Genomic DNA, 19,257 nt, shown 5'->3' with positions numbered 1-19,257 from the left:
GTTGACTAGTTTCTGGTATTCACATTTGTAGAAGTGAAGAAATATAGATGTCCTGGAGATGGCAAAGCTGTGCGTGCCTGCTGGCCACTCCAGGTCACAGCTGTAAGGCATTCAGGAGTTCTTAACTTTATAAACGTCCTAAGATAAAGCTAGCTAAAGGATGCATTAAACTGATTTCTAAATGGTTTCCTTCCAACTAAATTGGTTTTGTCACTTTTATATAAATGAAAATATTGCAGCATACATCTTAACAAGATTTTAAAAAATTATTTTCCAAAGCAAGAACACAGTAATTAGGGCATTATGTAATTCCAAAAATGATTTGTGGTACCAAACTATGAATTTTATACTTAAGAGAAGAATCCATTTTTCCACAGAAAGTTGGAAGAAGTATAGTTCATTTCCTCTCCAGGTGCTTTATCGTGAAGATGCTGGTTAAGGACAGATCTGGGGAGAAGTCCCTCTAATCTTACCTCAGCGGGTATTGTGCGTTGTAGTCTGTCTTCTCCAAACAGTTGTTGAGGGAAGATTTTTCTTTTCCTGGATATCAGAATTCTCTCTTGCCAAGGTTTGTGTTTAGGAGAAGGTGGGGATATGATAGAAGCACTTGGCTTCTTCAGTCCTTCAAGGTTTCAGATTATAAGAGTTAGATTAGAAGTCATTGGGTAGATGGAGGCATAAGGGATATTCTCTCTTCACAAGTGCTTCCCATGCCCCACCTTCAGAAAGTTCTCTTGGATCATTCTTATGGTACAGCATTAGTCCTATAGAGTATCTGTCTCAGTGTAAATAGCAAGCTGTATGCAGATAGCCCAGATGTTGTTCTAGCACATGGCAGAGTCTCCAGATTTCCATTCACCCTCCCATTGCTCAGTTTTCTTTGTCCCAAAGTGATGTTATTTATAGATCATATCTGACTGACTACATACTCTTTTTTTTTTGTCGGTTGTGGGGCTTGAACTCTGGGCCTGCCCGCTGTCCCTCAGCTCTCCAGCTAAAGGCTTTTGCTCTACCTCTTGAGTCACAGCGCCACTTCCAGCTTTTTTTCTTTTTATGTGATGCTGAGCTATCAAACCCAGGGCCTCATGCATGCGAAGCAAGCATACTGAGCCACCTTCCCAATCCCTGACTGCACACTCTTGAAACCAAGGAGGGACTCCTTTTTTGCTCATGGTAAGTCTGGATGTGGTAGAACAAAGCTGATTTGTTGGTTCTGTGAAGCTACAGGTGAGCCATTTCCTTTCCAGAAGGCCACATTATATTCTGTTGAATCTGTAGACCATGTTTGGTTTGTGATAACGTACATTTACCCTGGGCATCTCGGTGGATGAAGAATGCTGTGATGAGCATGGGTGCAGACATCACTGTAAATTATGTTGAGTGTACACTCAGAAGTGAATTTGCTGCATCATATAGCACTTTGTTTTTCAGTTTTTATGAGGATTTTTCCACAGCTGTTACACATTCCCACTCAGTGCCTAAGGGCACCAGTTTCTCCATATCCCCACCAACATTTCTTACTTTGTGGTATCTCGATACTAGGTGTGAGGTGATTATCTCATTGTAGTTTTGATTTGCGTTTCTCTGATGAGTAGAGAACTTGATGTTGAGCATTTTTTCGTATTCTTGTTGGCCATTTATCATCCGTGGGGAATATCTATTCAAGCTACTGCCTATTTTAAAATTATTATTTATTGTTGTTCATTTCATTGTGACTTTCAAATCATATTGGCCTAAACCTAGTCCTAGGTCCATTTATGAGCTGTTTAGTCAAAGGCAGCAGTGTGACCCTGCTATGCCAGTGTGTTTGTATCTGTAACTTGATCACAGTAATAACACCAATCTCATAGAGGTGGAGATGTAGGGCTAATCATCTAGAGTACAAGCTTTCTGAGCCTGATAGTGCCTCCTCTCAGTGGCAGAGCTTGTTTTTGTTTTTGAGACAAAGTCTAGCGATATTGCCCAGGTTGGCCTAGACCTTTCAATATTCTAGGCATGTTCAAGCCCAGCACTATTCTTTAATTTTATCTTCCCCTTTTTCACTTTCAGCATCACAGAGAATGTGGCATTTGGAGGGCACTGTCAGGTTGCTATAAAGAACCTCTCGGAAGCCCAGAACAGCATGCTAGTCATTTGCACAATTGTTTCAGCTTTGCAGCTGCCTCGTGGTCTCAAATACCTGAAGAGAATGAGACTTTCCAAGCTGATTTCGTTCATGATATGGGCCTTATAAAGAAAGGCAGCAGTATTGGGGTTTTCCGGGGGGGGGGGGGGGGAGGTCACATTTCCACATATCACTTGGTGAATGTTGTGTGAGTTTGGGGACTTGGGCTCACTATTTTAAACTTCCTTGTCCCCTTTCACCAGCAAAGCACAAAAGAATTTCCTAACTTTAGGTCATAGGCTTCCTTTCATGGATTCTGACCTCAGATCCCATCTAGATAAGCATTGTGTAATGGATGGGTGGGGTTGCACTTGCGGTCACAGATGTGTGGGAGTTGAGGGATGTTGGAGGAGGGCAGGGTTTCTAGCTGACTCTTTATTCAGTCCCTCACCAGCCATAAGGCACTGAATTCCACTCCAGGACTGTACTGTGTGAGCAACAACCCAGGCAAGATTTCTTATGACTTCTAGGGTTACCTGAACATGCTTTGATCTTTTTTGACACTTTTATTGGTCGTGTGCTTCTTTTCTATATGCTACATGTTTGCGTCTGCCTAAGATCCTTATAATGGCACCTGCTTCTGTCCTTTCTCAGCAGTTCCTACTAAATGTCTAGCATGGGCTGTGATGTAAATCTGCTCCTTTTCTATTATTTCCACTTGAAAAGCTTTCAGTGCCCCTCTGTGGAGATGAGTCATCTGGGGCATTCATGATGCACTCTGACCTCTTTGTGTGAGTCAAGGTCCTGATTCACCTGCCTTCTCTGCTTTGCTCCTACTTGGATATGCTTAGATGCTTCAGACTCTGTATTCATTATGATTCTCAAGAAGTATTTATGAGTTGGGCACTAGTGGCTCTCACCTATAAATCTTCACTACTCAGGAGGCTGTGATCTGAGGATCCAGGTCCCAAAGCCAGCCTAGGCAGACAAATCTTGAGAGACTTTTATCTCCAGTTAACCAGCAAAAAACCAGAAGTAGGGATGTGGCTCAAGTGGTAGAGCATCCTCCTTGAGTGGATAAAGCTAAGTGAGAGCCAAGGTTCTTACTTAGAGTTTAAGCATTAGTGTACACACACACACACACACACACACACACACACACACACACACACACACACACACACACACACACACACACACACACACACACACACACACACACACACACACACACACACACACACACACACACACACACACACAATTTATGAAACAGGGAGGCATGCACAGTGTAATGCTACCAAAATATAGAATACAGAATGGAAACCTCTTTTAAAATGTACAGTGAAAATCTATACAAGACCAGAGAGGAAATCCTGTATTTATTGAGTACTTATCTTTGGGAATTGGGATTATAGATAACTTTCTCTTAAACAATATACATTTTAGCCAGATGCCAGTGACTTATGCTTGTAATCCTAGCTACTCACAAGTGTGAGGTCTGGAGAATCACGGTTTGAAGGTAGCTCAGGCAGAAGTCTATTGAGACTTCATCTTCAATTAATCAGGAAAATGCTGAACTAGAGATAGGGCTCAAGTGGCATAAAGGGATAACCTTGAACAAAAAAGCTGAGCAAGAGCTTGAGGTCCTGAATTCAAATTTGAGAACCAGAAAAAAAGTACATATATAGATACAGTTTCTCTGGATCAGAGAGGGAAAAATTGGGCTTCTCTTAAAGATTGCCATTTGTGCTAATGCAGTGATGACACTCATAATGGAAGCTGTTGGACTCCTCTTTATTCCGTCTCCTTCCTTCCACAGTGTTCTGCTCCCTACCTTGCCCTGTTCCATGACTTCTACCAGAAGCCCTATATTTCAGACTTCAATGCCACAACAACTGTTTTTTCTCCCACTTATAGTTGTGGATTTTTGTTTTGTTTTTGTAAAGCAGTCTTGTCTCTCTCTTTTTTTAAAATGGTGCTCGTGAGCCTAGGGTTTCGAACATGCTGAGAAGGTGTTCTACCACTGAAGTACACTTCTATTCTTTTTAACAGTCTTTGTATAACATTATCAAGGCACACTATGTAGTTTTTAATGGATGCCTCAAGATTTGCATGTAATATATAATCTTTGCCTTGACATGATAAAGTAAGAGTTACTGTGTTACTTAACATACTGATAAAATGAATGCACATTTGTATACAGAACATTGTAGCAGGTATTGGGATGAAAGAGGATTTGATGGTAGCTAAAGGAGAGTAAAAGTGAAATAAAGGATACAAGTACCAAGATCAAGGGAAAAGGATGGGGAAATGTTAGGATCATGATAGAACAAAGTTCAGGATTTTAAACTGAATGTTTCTGCTGTAATATGTGACTTAACCTACCTGAAGGGCAGTATTTGTTGTTGTTTTCTGTTGATGTTGGTAGTACTGGAGTTGAACTTAGGGTTTCACACTTGCTTAGGCAGACACTGTACCACTTGAGCCATACATAATATCCCCTTTTACTTATTTTTCAGGTAGGGTATTGTGTTTTTGCCCAGGCTGGCCTGGACTATTGTAGTTTCATCTGGCAGATAATGGGATGACAGATGAAGAAATGCCAATACAGTGTCATCTCATAATCTTTTATTTATTTATTTATTATTTTTATTTTATTTTTGTCAGTCATGGGGCTTGAACTCTAGGCTTGAGCGCTGTCCCTCAGCTCTTCAGCTCAAGGCTAGCACTCTACCACTTGAGCTACAGTGCCACTTCTGGTTTTCTGGCGATTTTTATTGGAGAGAAGAGTCTCACAGACTTCTGGAGCTTAAACTCAGGGCCTAGATGCTGTCCCTGAGCCTCTTTGCGCTCAAGGCTAGTGCTCTACCACTTGAGCCACAGTGCCACTTACAGCTTTTTTGAGTAGTTTATTGGAGATAAGAGTCCTTATGGGGACTTTTCTACCTGATCTGGCTTCAAACCACCTCAGCCTCCTGAGTAACTAGGATTGTAGACGAGAGCCACCAGCACCTGCCTATTTCATGGTCTTTTAATAACAGTGTGGGTCCAGGAATGAGCCTGACAGACATGGTGAAAATGATCATGCCTTCCCCAGTCTCTGCTTTTATAAGGTCAGATTATTCTGGGTCCAGGTTAAAGGAATTATGGGAACATATCAGAAAGGCACATTCTGAAAGGTAGATCAACAAGATGTCAGGGAGCAGTAAGATAAATACATAAAGGACCTTCTACAGGATTACTGTAGAAGGTCAGACACTTAAAATGCTGTGACTTTACTTAGACATAGGATTAACACTCACAACAACCAGTGGTTTTCTGCTGGAACCAGTCATTCTCCGTGCACTCAGCCACACTTCCCAAGGGGTCACACAAATTCTACTTATACTTTCTTTGTAGCTGGAACAACAGGCATGCACCTGCCATGCCCAGCTTTTTCATTGTGATGGGAGGGATTCTCATCTTTTTGACTGGGCTGGCCTTGGTGTAAGCCACCATAGTTGGTCTTTTATTTGTTTATTTTATTATTGTAAAGGATAATAATTTGGGGATCACAAGTTTATTAGGATAAGTAATCCTTTTCTCCTCTATGCTTAGCAATATTATTTAAGTACAAATTAAATACTTGAAATCCACTCATTTATATTACAAGTGTGTAAAAGGAACAATATCTTTATTTATTTATTTTGCCCTGGTTGTATTTTGAGTTTATATAAAAAGCCAGGCGCCGGTGGCTCATGCCTGCAATCCTAGCTACTTAGGAGGCTGAGATTTGAGGATCATGGCTCAAAGCCAGCCTGGGCAGGAAAGTCCATGAGATTCCTATCTCCATTAAACCACTCAGAAAACTGGAAGTGGCACTGTGGCTCAAGTGGCAGAGTACTAGCTTTGAGCTAAAGAGCTGAGGGACAGTGCCCAGGCCCAGAGTTCAAGCCCCACGACCAGCAAAAAAAAAGCCTGTTATAATCTTATGTCTTGAATATACAGACTTGTTGTCTTTTCCTCTGCTGTTATACATATGTTCAAGCATTGGCCTTGCCCTCCATGAAGCATGCATTAGTTAAGCATCTGCCTGGGTAGGTGCCAGGGTCAGGTTAAATTGAAAGAACCATCCTAAACCATCCTAAACTAAACAATGGAGTAAGTCAGATTGTCCTGCCCTGGCAAGGATGCAGGCTAGAAGTGAAGAAATGGGATGAAAGGTAGACAAATAGGTAGCCCAAGACCTGCCTTAAAATTGAATGACAACTAATCCAAGAGTTGCTATATAGCAGTACAGATTAGTTTGTGTGCTAACAACCTACCTAACATGCTATTCTACTAAGGACAGATTTGACCTTTTAAAGTATATAATGCATTTACTCAAGCAGATCTCTGTCTTTGGCCACCAGTCTCTCATCCCCCTTCAAAAAAGGATTTTGCCAGCCAATCAAGTCTTAAGATCATCTTCTTCCTTTTGGTCTTATAGAACCTTGTTACTTGTACTTTAAAAACTTTTTTTCTTACCTACTAACTGAATTTTTTCCAAGACAGTTGCATAGGCCCTGTAGAACATTGAATCATATTGGTTGCCAAAATACAACAGAGGAGTAGTTTAGAATGATACTTGCTCCTGCTATGGACTGAATGTGTTATTTTCTCCTTGCTCACCCCTAGTTCATATATTGTTGGTATTTAGGCAATGATTAGGCTTAGATGTAGCAGTCCAACCTATGACAGTTTTGTTCCCCATCTCTCCTCTGGCTCCTGGCATGGACCTTGCAGACAGCTTCCTGAGGTCTAGTTTGAAAGCTTCCCTTCACAAAATGCAGTCATTGTACTCTTTCCAAGTCCAGTTCTGGCCTTCATAATACCTTGTGCTATGGTGGAGGAGGTTCCAGGGGGAGGAAGTTGCTTTCCTCCCTGCTATCTTTTTCACCATGACTCAGTAGAGAGTGAGAAGCAAAAAGTGCCTTTCTTGGCAGAGTGTGGCAGCCAGGAAGTGTCCTGGTTTTTTGGAGGCAGGTCTGGAGAGGAGGCACACCCGTAGGGGCACTGTAAACAAGCTGCTTTTCTGCAGGTGGCTAAATAACATGGGTTGAGAAATCCTAGGTTTTAGTAGTGTATTTTTTTTCTGTTTGTGCTGAGTGACTCACCACAGTCTGTGTCTCTGACTATTTATGTACAGATCTGAAAGATTTCTGGAAGAAATTTATTACTGCTAGATTAGTGTGGGTGGTTGACCTGGGTCACCAGAGAGAGGCCACTTTCCAAATACATTTCTTAAGAAAATGGCATTAATTTTAGTTCAAACAATTGACAAAGATAAGTGATTTGGCCAGTATTTAGAAAGCAAGATACACTTTTATAATTTATTGAATGGTCATGTCATTACGATTGGTGGAGTCATTGCTTAATTGTTCATTTATTTAAAAGATACCCAAAGGGCAAAGTATTTATTTAGCTCTGTAGTTGAGTGTTTGCCTACTATGCACAGTAGATGCTCAGCACTACAAAACAATAAAATGTAGTAACTTTTCTGTAGTGTCACAATCTCATATAATGTGGCACCACCAATAAGATAAACTTATAGCTAAAGTCAATGGCAGAAAAAGTGCTAAGTGCCAGAAGCCACATATCTTCTAAACTTTTGTGGGCATTAGAATTTCTAGTTATGCAAAATCAAACTGTTGGGACTACCTTGGATTTGTGATTTAGCATCTCTAGAGAAGTAAGGCCAACATGGAGTTTCTGACCAGCTCCTGGGGCACGGCAGCTATTGCCGGTGGTAGTGTGGAGACCACTCCTGTAGACTGTATTTTTGGCCTACCTTCTGTGGACTGGGCCTCTATGTTGCTGTGCCCATGATAAATTACAAACAAGAGCTTTGACCAGTAGTCATATAACGTTCACGTGAATGATGGTATTGAATGAGATACGATCTTATCTCTATGGAGTTTTAGAAAGATGATAGGTTCATTGGGCTGAGGGTGATTTGGCTGTGACATCTGTCACTCCATAGATCACCAGGGATGATTTGGCTGGTCTGGCTAGCTAGGTAGATGTCCCCTTCTTCCCTCACCACTATATGTGTATTCTTCCCAAAAGCTGTGTACTCTATCCCCAAAAGAGGAAGAACCATTGTTTGGTCAAGGGTATATAAGTAGCTGCACTTCTCTACTGGAACCTCCGAACAAACTCTCAAGTCCGAACAAAGTCTCAAGCACCAGTCAGGAAAATTCCATGTGGTTCCTGCTCCCTGGCTCTCCGGCACAAAACTTAGTGGCAAGTGATGGTTTACTTCTCCAGCAGCTGTGCCAGGATGGAGGCCTTACATAGCACAGGTGCTGACACAACTTCCTGCCTTCTTCCTTCCTTCCTTCCTTCCTTCCTTCCTTCCTTCCTTCCTCCCTTCCTTCCTCCCTTCCTCCCTTGCTCCCTCACTTCCTTCTTTCCTTTCTTCATTCCAGTCTCTCCCTTTCTTCTCCTCCCAGCCTCTGTCTCAAGCTAGCCCCAAACTTGTAATCTTTCTACCTCAGCTTTCCAAGTGTTGGGACTATAGTAATGCCCCACCAAGTCTGGCTTATTTAAATGAAGAACTGAGTCCTGACTTTAAGCCTCAACAAGTGTATTATTTCTCTTATAGATTCAGAAACTCAGGCATTTGTTTTGAAGGATAATTTTATCACAAATGTTCAGTTTTGTCTATGGCTTGCTTTTGCTTCTTTCTTCTCCCCTAAACCTCTGTAGACCTCAGGTTTATAGCCACAGCCTTCTACTACTGTGGAGACATAAAGCTCTTGGTGCCTTATTTCTTTGTTGGTGAGCTCAGATGGGAAGGGAGAAAGCCAGTGTGTGCACTGATTGATGGAGTTCCCAGGATATTGGCTATTTGTGTCTTCTTTCAGAAGAGCCTCTTGGTCTTTTCCCCATCTTCCTGACTTCCCAGCTTCATTCATTTTCCCTGCTTTTCCATTAGGCTGTTGTCCTAACTTTTGGCTTTTGGCTCCTCCTCTCTTACAGTCCTCACACAGCCTTGGAACGTAGTAATCTGGGTGACTAGTTTGGGGGTTGCCTGCCTCGTCATCACATCCTGTCACTTCCCATTGCTCTCATCTCAGGCAGAATTTGGCTGTATTCTCTATTTGAAGCTTTTCAATAAGCACTGTTCACATTGTTTTATAATGACTTTTCATTTGTTTGATACTCAGGAGCCACATACACCCTAGTGACCAACATATTCTTCCAGAACTAAAAATGTATATGAAATCAGTTTCCCTTAATACTTATTCTTCTAAGCTCTTAAATTTCCTACTAATTAATAAAGCGATTGGCCAGGTATTCAAGGCCTTTTACCTAGGCTCCCCTAACCCTGTTGTTTTCATATGAGTTCCATCTAGGAATTAGCCAACATGGATCCTTAACAATGATGAGTTGATCTTACCAGTACATGCTACTCATACTGGTCCATTTACTAATGGTAAATAGCTCCCATCATGCCCACCTGTCTGAGTTTTACCTGTTCTTCAGATACTACTTCCTCTTTCCAAAAATAGTGATGATGAAGAAGATAAGAATGGTGGTTGACCCAGGCTCTGGTGGCTCATGCCTGTAATTCTCACTACTCAGAGGCTGAGATCTAAGAATTTTTGTGGTTCAAAGCCAGCCCAGGCAGGAAAGTCTGTGAGATACTTATCTCCAATTAACCACCAGAAAACTGGAAATAGAATTGTGGCTCAAAGTGGTAGAGCACTAGCCTTGAGAAAAAGAGCTCAGGAACAATGCCCAGGCCCTGAGTTCAAGCCCCATGATTGACCGAAAAAATAAAAACAAGAAAAGAATGGTAGTTGTTTTATTGAATTATTATGTGCCAGTCTCCCTCTGCTTACCTATTTAATGTTAACCCTATTAGATAAGCAATATTATACAAATTTTGCAGCTGAAGGAACTGAGAGAGTGATCAAGTGACCTGTTAAGATTCTTTTAAAATTGCTATTTTTGTGCCAGTACTGGTTTTGAACTCAGGGCCTAGATTTTGCTCACAGGACAGGCTAGCACTTTATCAATTGGGCCACAGCTCCACTTCTGGCTTTTTGGTGGCTAATTGGAGATAAAAGTCTCAGACTTTCCTGCCTTGTGCTGGCTTCAAACCTCTGTCCTCAGATCACAGCTTCGTGAGTAGCTAGGATTGCAGGCATGAGCCAACAGCGCTCAGCTTCTAGCCAGGTTCTTGGTAGAGCCAGGAATCTAGCTCCAAGGCCTGTATTCTTAACCTGACATACAGCAGAAATTCATCTATCTTTCTAAAACACTTCCTTTATATTTCTTTTATTCTAGAAGTCATATAGTTCAGTCACCCATTTGAAATTCTAGGGACTTTTTATCTTATTCATACCTGGATTTCTAGCAACATTCTTTGAAGGTGGCAAGAACTTCAAAAGTACATTTTTTTGCCAGATAGACTTTTTAAAAAATATTTTCTTGGAACCAGTTTGTTATGTTAACTGTAGAAAATTGTAAATTTTTTCCTTTGTATTATTTCCGATAAAACATCTCAAGAAGTTCTGGGATAGTGTTGGATAAATTAATGGTTTGTTTGTGAGTGTTCCTTGTGCATTGGGCCGGGGCATGGCAGGGAGCACTGAAAGCTCTGTCCTTCTGACCTCCCCTTCCTGCTGTAGTAGAGCTGAAGTCGTTTGACAGCAGTAAATCTATATGGTCATTTCAGTTTTTTAATATAATTTTTTGTTATTATTAAGATGTTGTATAGAGGGATTACCATTTCATAAGTAAGTAATGAATACATTTCCTTTTTTAATTTTTATTTTTTATTGTGAAAGTACTGTACAGAGGGGTTACAATTACATGGGCAAGATAATGAGTACATTTCTTACCAAGCATTGTAGCCTCCTCCTTTGTTTACCCTTCCCATCCCTTCCCATCCTCCCCCCCCCGAACCCCCCCCCCCCCCACCAAAGTTGTAAAGTTCGTTTTCGACATGACAACTTGTACTTCTCATTGCTGCAATGGGTCCACCTGTATCCTTATTTAAACGATTTATTTTTCCCCTTCCCTTCCACAAATTATACCGACATCAAATACAGTGAAAGCAGGGGTTATACTGTGGGGGAGGGATGAATACATTTCTTTTTGGACAGCATTACCCCTTCTCTTACCCCTGGTTTCCATCTCCCTTCCCTTCCCACAAGTTGCGTAGTTAATTTTTCACATAGTGTGTCCTGTATATTATGGCTGCTTTGGTTTAACCTTCTTCCCTCTATTTTTTGCACCCTTCCCAAGTCCCTGTTTAAAAAACAAAAAAGCAAAACACCATGTTTAAAGACATTTTCTTCAGCTGTTGATAACAGATGCTGCAGATGTTAATCTCTATTGGTGTACACTCTTCTCTGCAGACTTTAATGCTTAGTTTCTTCTTGTTTGCAAAATCTGCTCATGTTAAAACAGGTTTTAGAACAAATGAATTTTGTTTTGAATTTCTTGTTCTTTGGGCTTGGGAGTTCAGGATTTTTCAGGAGGCAAGGAATGAATTATAAAATGTTCTATATGTACTAAAACATAGGAGGGGGGGAAAAACGTAGAAAACTGGAGAATAAAGATCTCTTGCTTTGTTTTTTCTCCCCCTAACATTCCTTGTTCTGATCGGCATTTAGTGTATGACTTCGTGTCATATTTAGAAAAGAAAGAGAACCAGCACTGAAAATTTGAAAAGTGTCCATGTTTGTAAAAGTACCAGAAAGCCCTGTGCTGTACTTTAGAGAGCCAGATACTAGCCAAGTAGGAGATGGTTTGCATGTTTTTTTCTCACCCTTTATAGCTCAGTACTAATAATGCTCACAGCTGAAGTAATGTCATATTTTTTCCTGCACATTTTCACGGAGAGATAAAGGAGAATACAGTGCAGATTTGGAGAATAATTTGGCATCTAAAATATCAGCTCTCCAGCACAGATCATATTTACAGCTCTATTGGGAATGTCACAGCAATGATTTAAATGGAGGCAATTGTCTCGGAGGGCCCTGACTGATGACTGCATTTAAAATTCTTAGAACCCGTGGGATGTTGTTTTCTGAAAGTCGACATAATTTAAGCACTCCACATCCTGTCATTATAGAAGATGTCAGAAAAGTACAGTCTAATCCTGCACTAGCATGGTATCACAGTCCTTTAGTTTTGTTACTTTTTAGACTTTTAATATGCCTGTCAGTGCCTGTAGTCTCCACAGCCAGGCAGTTAGAGGTGAATATCATTCTTTCACATTTTTCACAGAGGAACTGGAACCCAAAAAGGCCATAAGTTTATACGAAGGGGTACCAATAGTCTGCTCCAGTGATAGCGCAGCCCTGATCCCAGCCTCCATCTGCTAAGTTGTGCTTTTCCACATTGACCTTGGGCAGTCATCTCAACAAGAATACAGAAGAAGCCAGATTCCTGTGAGTGTGACAGTAGCTCTTCTGAGATCTCCTACATTGCTGGGCATGTGAAAGGGACCCAGTGAATACTAGAATGATTAACTTAGGAATGATCCACATTAAAACAATGCCTAAATGTTGATGAGAACAGAATCTCAGCTCACAACTACCCAACATTTTCCTTTTATTCCCCCACTCTGTCCATCTCCTTAAGCTCTATGTATGGAAATCCACATCTCCAAGAACTACATTCAAACACTTACACATGTGAAAGAAGACTGAGCAAAACACTATATATAGCCTTGTCCTAAAGCCGGATCTTTTTCCATTGATAAGAAAGCCGCCCACTTGGACTAACTTAGCTAGGCCAAATTTAGAACAAACATATCTAAACTATTCTCATTTATAAATTACTAAACTGTTTTGTAACCAGGCTATTCTTAATATGAACAAAAGGTAATATTTAAAATTTTGTGGTTAATTATAAACCCTACAATCAGTAATTTTTACCACATTAAATAAATCAGGGTGGAAAGGATCTATTTTTATCCCATCACAGGGTTTGGTAGAAAGAGTGATTTTTTTTTCTTTCTTTCTTTTTTTTTCTCTGAATCTGGGTTCTCACTGAGGGTCATTCGTTCCTCCTTCCTAGGCAACATTCCTGTAATACTTTCTGGAGGCACCTTCTTCCTGTTATTACTGGGTGGTAGGCAGTGCTGTTGTCATCTTGTGGGTATGGCCCAGGGATGCTATGAAACCTTTTGCAGTGTTTCCTCTAACAACAACAACAACAATTATCCAGCCCGAAATGTCAGTCGTGCTGAAGTTGTAAACCTTGCTGTCAATTTTGGCTTTATTTACTGGCCTTTGCAGTAGGCCAGCTTTAATTTAGTTCATTCAAAGGTAAAGTTAGAATTCCTCTTTGTAGAGCTTTTGTTTGCTATCGTGGTTACTGAGCTTCTCCTTATGTCTTCTCACAAGACTTTCAGAATCAAGTGGTTTCTGGCCAAGAAACAAAAGCAAAATCGCCCCATTCCCCAGTGGATTTGCATGAAAACTGGTAACAAAATCAGGTACAACTCCAAGAGAAGACACTGGAGGAGAACCAAGCTGGGTCTGTAAGGAATTGCTTCAGATGCCCACATATTTATGCTCTACCATGAACCAGTCAAGCTGAAATGTCAGTACTGCCTGGACTGATAGTTGGGCATTTTTTAAATTTATTTTTCTTTGGTTATTTTAATAATGGGCTGGGAAGGTGGCTCAGTGGTAGAGCGCTTGCCTTGCAATGCATGAGGCCCTGGGTTTGATTCCTCAGCACCACATAAGCAAAAAATAATAATAATAATAATAATAATGGGCACAGTAATAAGCATGTAATAAACATTACATTGAAAAAAAAAGAATTCATCTTTGTAATCCTTTATGTTCTGGCCCTGAAGCCATGATAGTGTCTGGGATCAGCTCTGGCATAGTGATGAGGGCTGACTATGCAGACACCTGCACTGTGCTCACAGTGGTAGCTGGGAAGGAAAGAAAAGCTGACTTGATTAAGTCAATCCATAGGGCTACAAAGGGCAAGGACTGTAGAAATGTGGTATACCACTTGCTACTCAGCTTCCAAAACCAGCGGTAGCAGCCATCTCTGGGAGCCTAATGGAAATATAGACTCTGGCCTCCCTTTAGCCATACTGAGCCAGAATCTGCATTTTATTTAGCAAAGAGTCCCATGTCAGGCTTGTGTATGTACAAAGTGGAGAAGCATGGGTAGGCATTTTTCACTTTGGAGGAAAGTATTTCTTGTTTCAGATTATGGCTCTGACTTCCTGGGAGTGTGACCTTGGCCAACTTACAGAATCTCACTGCGCCTCAGTTATTTGGGCTTTTTTTTATAAAAGGGTGCAATATCATCTGTCTCATGGGGATCTTAAGAGAATCAGACCAGCTTATTTTTTTTCAGACCTGTAGCTCTGAAACCAAACCCAACACCCAAACTCCTGGAGTTCCACAGGTCAAGTCCAGTCATCTTCCTATATATGCCAAGCAGAGACATGGAGAAAGGTAGAGAGGAGGTTTATGACATGGCATAGTGCAGCCATGGGAAGGCAGCACTTGAACATGTCTTCAGCCTATCTTCAAAACATAAAGATTTGTACCCCATTTGGGATATAAATGGAGGCTGAAGGAAAGAGGTATGTATGCTTATTAAATATTCCTGTACAAACTATGGTCTCGATTGGCCATTATTTCAGTCCATATTTGGGGATGAGGGAGTCCAGAGTAGTTATTGCTGTCACCACTGGTCAGAATAAATTAAAGTCATCTTTGCCTGATGGGTGGTCTGTCTTGAGAAAGCTCTTTTATTATTTAGGGGTAATTTTGCATCCCTTGTCATAAAGATGTTCAGATTAGTCTCACCCTTCCTGGATTCCAAGGTAATTTCAAAGTGACTCCAGAGAGAATGAATGGCTTAGAGCAGAGACACATACAAAGTAGAGACAGATGCCAAGCTTTTCTCCTGTTTTTAGTTAATTCTTGGGTCCAGTAAAGGCAAATTTTAAGTATTTACAGCTCAACAAACTGAAAGTAATGATTAACAATAAGACACAGAAAAGTGAAGTAGAGAACATTAGGGAGGCATTTGTGTATTAAGCATCAGAGTTATCCTTACCCAGTAAAGCTGTATTCTTTTAGATCTAATTCTATGAATAGGAAAGTAAAGACTGGTATTTTTCATCAGCTTCCAGACAGTGTGGTTTTTATTGGCAGAGAGTAGTTGAAGGGGTTGATATTTTCTACATGTTTTGCAGGATAATATTTTTCCATATTTTATTCGTATCAGAATAGATATGCATTATTTTTCTTTAAACATAAAGATTTTATTGTTTGGACATCTACCTAAGACATTACAAGTCAGGATACAGTGAAGACACTTGCACATCCATGTTCATTGCTGTACTATTCACAATAGCCAAGTTACAAAAACAGCCCAGCAGATGAGTTAATTTTTTTAAAAATGTACCTATATATAATGGAATTTTACTCATTCATTAGAATAATATTGTGTCATTTGTAGGAAGGTGGATGGGCCTATAACAAATCACATTAAGTGAAGTAAGCCAAACTTAGAGAGATAAGTGAAAGCTAGATCTAAAATACAACTGGTTGTGATAACCTACATGGGACTCTAGGCCTTCACATACAAACAGACTAAAGGAGAATACTCTTAGGGGAAAGCTCAAAGGCATAAAACTCCTCTGAACATCTAAAATACTGTTTATCAAAATGAATTCCAGGAAATGGAAACATGTTTTTTTTTGTTATCGTTGTTTGTTTTGTCTTTTTAGGGAGGACAAAGGGGGGCATAGAAATGGAGGAAGACAGGTAAACAAATGCAGCTATGATATTTAATATATACTATATAAAAAATGAACCATGCAACTTGTAGGCAAGAACAGGATAGGGAAGCTGGGTAAAGTGAAGGAAGGGGTAACATTGTCTAAGAAGAATTGTACTCATTATCTGACTTATAAAATTGTAGCCCCTTTGTTTAATACCTTAATAATAAATTATTAAAAACAAGAAGGTAATTATAAATTTAGGAACTAAATGAATTAACAGCATCCTAAACCCCTGTACCTATTTACTTTTGTACAAAAAGTATATATCAGCTCCTCTGGGTGCGGGTGCTGGGATCTGTGCTCAGTGCTGAACAACCCTTTGGGTCTTACAGTGGAGTATATATAGTTTTCGTGTGTTTCTAGTATTTTTTCTTGCCCTTAGTGAATACTTTACCTCATGTAGTTTATAGCAGGAAAACCTGTCCAACTTTAGGAAAAATAGTGAACAGTTGATGCTGTCAATTATCTCAGTGTGTGATTGTGTTGGGAATATTAGCTGGAAGAGAATGTAGGTTGTATTTGGGTGGTTATAAGTAAAAACTGAGGGAGGGAGAGAGAGAGAGAGAGAGAGAGAGAGAGAGAGAGAGAGAGAGAGAGAGAGAGAGAGAGTGTGTGTGTGTGTGTGTGTGTGTGTGTGTGTGTGTGTAAAAGACCATGCTTTATTTACAAAAGATTCAGTTTACAGAGAAGTTCCCAAGAATGTGTTGGGTGCTATGAGGTTGCATAGGATCCTCTGCTGTTCCTTGTAGCTAGATCACAGGGAGTTGATAAGATGTCCTCTGTACATGCCTGTAAGGTATTTGAGAGTTATGACAACAGTGTGCAGAATCATAGCTTACTCAGGAGAGAGAGGTATAGATTCGTGAGCTGTATAGAGATTTAAACAAATACACAGACATTAAAAACTGAATTACATTGTGAACAGTTGAATTGAAATGATAGCTCGTGGGAAGCAGATAGGCTTCTGAGTAAGACAGATACAACTTAGAATTCTCATGCCCCTTTTCATTTATTCATTCACTTTACTGTCTTGGTCAAGTTACATAACCTATCTAAGACCCAGTTTCCTTTTCAGGCTGTTAACTGTCTTCTGCAGTGGTCAGGATTAACTAAGATTGACTGTATGAACACTTGGCACAATGCTCAGCACTTGGGAGAGAGGATCTGCTAATATACCATTATTATCTATTAAGTATGTTTTGCTCTTTCAGAATAGCTAGGTATAGGGCTGGGAAAGGTGGTTCAGTGGTAGAGTGTTTGCCTTGCATGCATGAGGCCCTGGGTTCAATTCCTCAGCACCACATAAGCAGAAAAAGCTGGAAGTGGCTCTGTGGCTCACATGGTAGAGTGCTAGCCTTGAGCTGAAGAGCTTAGGGACAATGCCCAGGCCCAGAGTTCAGGCACCATGACTGGCAAGAAAAAAAAAAAAAAGAATAGCTAGCTATATTACACAGTAAGAATACATATCAAAACAGACTGCTTGGGTTCCAATCCTGGTCCTGCTGCTTCTTAATTGTGTGACAGTGACCAAAGTACTTCAACTCCCTGTGTCTCAGTTTAGTTTCTTTTAAAATGAATAGTACCTACATCTTAGGTAGTTTTATTTCTTTTAAAATAATACCCACATCTTAGGGTAGTTGTGCTAAATAAATGATTTTACAAACTTAGCTTCCAGTGATTATTTGCTAGTACTATTAATACAGTTTATTAAATAACTTGGGGAGATTAAAAGTATTACACTTTAAAAGAAAGACATTTCCTCAACTATTGAAGCATTTGTTACTATTTGATGTATCGCTTATCTCATATTTATGGCTCAGACATAGTTTATTGCAATGAAAATTAAAACGTGAATCTGATCAGGGAGTGTGTATATGGGAGATAAACTGGAATAGTGTGTAAACATGTATTCCATGTAATAATGAAATCTCCCCTGGTATAACAGATAAATGCCACTTAAAAAAACAATTAAGTGAATTAACCCAGGCCCAAAGAAACATAGGTCCCATGGTTTCCTTTATTTGCAATAACTAGTATATGTCTGAAACAAGCAGAAACATTCAGATAAGTTGATGTTAGATGAAATAAACTCCAAGTTAAGGATGCAAATGTTGTTTCTTTCTTGCTATTGTTTCTAACATACTTATAAGATGATTTCTTTGTATGTTCCTCCCCATGGTATAACCCCTGTTTTCACTGTATTTGATGTTGGTATAATTTGTGGAGGGGTAGGGAAAAAACAAAGTGTTTAAATGGGGATACAGGTGGACCCATTACAACAATGAGATGTACAAGATGTTATGTCGAAAAATGAACTTTACAACTTTGGCGTGGGGCCGAGGGGGGTGGGGTATGGAAGGAGATGCAAAGGGGAAACAAAGGAGGAGGTAACAATGCTTGATAAGAAATGTACTCATTACCTTGCTCATGTAATTGTAACCACTCTGTACAGTATTTTCACAATTAAAAAAAAAGCAACAACATGAACTTGAAATTTGGTAATGTCATTTTGTTTTGGCCAAATAAATACAATTTGCTAATTGATAACAGTGTTTTGAACATATTTTTGTTGTTGAAAAGTGACCATTCTGGAATGTCTTTTCTTCAGATTATTCGGAGCTGGGAGAACTTCCCCCACGGTCTCCTTTAGAACCAGTATGTGAAGATGGACCATTTGGCCCTGTACCAGAGGAAAAAAAAAGGACGTCACGTGAACTGCGAGAGCTCTGGAAAAAGGCTATTCTGCAACAGATACTCCTCCTAAGGATGGAGAAAGAAAATCAGAAGCTACAAGGTTGGTTTACCATTTTGAAATTGGACAGGCCTGATAATCTTAATTGGTCTTGAATCCAAGTTAATCACATCAGATATAAACATGCAGTCATTTTGTGGAGGAGAAGGGAAAAAAATCATTTAAATAAGGATACAGGTGGGCCCATTGCAACAATGAGATGTACAAGTCGTTATGTCAAAAATGAACTTTACAACTTTGGTGGGGGGGAAGGATTGGGTGGAGGGGGCAGGGAGAGGATGGGAAGGGAAAACAAAGGAGGAGGTTACAGTGCTTGATAAGAAATGTACTCATCTTGCCCATGTAATTGTAACCCCTCTGTACAGTATTTTCACAATTTTTAAAAAAAAGATATAAACAACGGGATGAATGAGTTTGAGGAAGAAAATACTGAGGTGTTGTTTGGATACATCAAGTTTTTCGTGGCAGTGGATTATCTATGAGGAAAAATTCCCTATGATGATAGTGATGAGTCTAGGCTCATAATTCACAGCTGTAGGTTTCTCCATCAAAGTGTGAACTCTTACAGGTAGACCTATTGCAACAATG

The 19,257-nt window shown here is 40.0% G+C and overlaps 2 protein-coding genes across 9 annotated transcripts in view; both read left to right on the top strand.

Annotated features, from left to right (window-relative positions):
- The window catches only part of Tbc1d1 (TBC1 domain family member 1), a 179,302-nt gene that overhangs the window by 120,640 nt on the left and 39,405 nt on the right, over positions 1-19,257 (top strand). For all 8 annotated transcript variants that reach the window (XM_070012432.1, XM_070012431.1, XM_070012433.1 and 5 more), the window contains one exon: positions 18,526-18,711. In XM_070012432.1, coding sequence (XP_069868533.1) covers positions 18,526-18,711 — 186 coding nt within the window. The remainder of the gene's footprint in view (positions 1-18,525; positions 18,712-19,257) is intronic.
- On the top strand, positions 13,483-13,688 carry LOC138820681 (large ribosomal subunit protein eL39-like). Its single transcript, XM_070012440.1, has one exon. It carries the CDS (start codon positions 13,483-13,485, stop codon positions 13,636-13,638), a length of 156 nt encoding a protein of 51 aa, XP_069868541.1. The 3' UTR covers positions 13,639-13,688.

The sequence above is a fragment of the Dipodomys merriami genome, unplaced genomic scaffold (assembly GCF_024711535.1).
Source record: "Dipodomys merriami isolate MVZ:Mamm:240054 unplaced genomic scaffold, mDipMer1.0.p SCAF_9, whole genome shotgun sequence".
Lineage (NCBI taxonomy): Eukaryota > Metazoa > Chordata > Mammalia > Rodentia > Heteromyidae > Dipodomys > Dipodomys merriami.
Note: the sequence above shows the minus strand (reverse complement) of the source record. Positions and strands in the feature narration are given on the sequence as shown.

Bases quoted from the DNA above. Each gene is read 5' to 3' on its own strand.
- LOC138820681 (XM_070012440.1), top strand. From the start codon at position 13,483: ATGTCTTCTCACAAGACTTTCAGAATCAAGTGGTTTCTGGCCAAGAAA.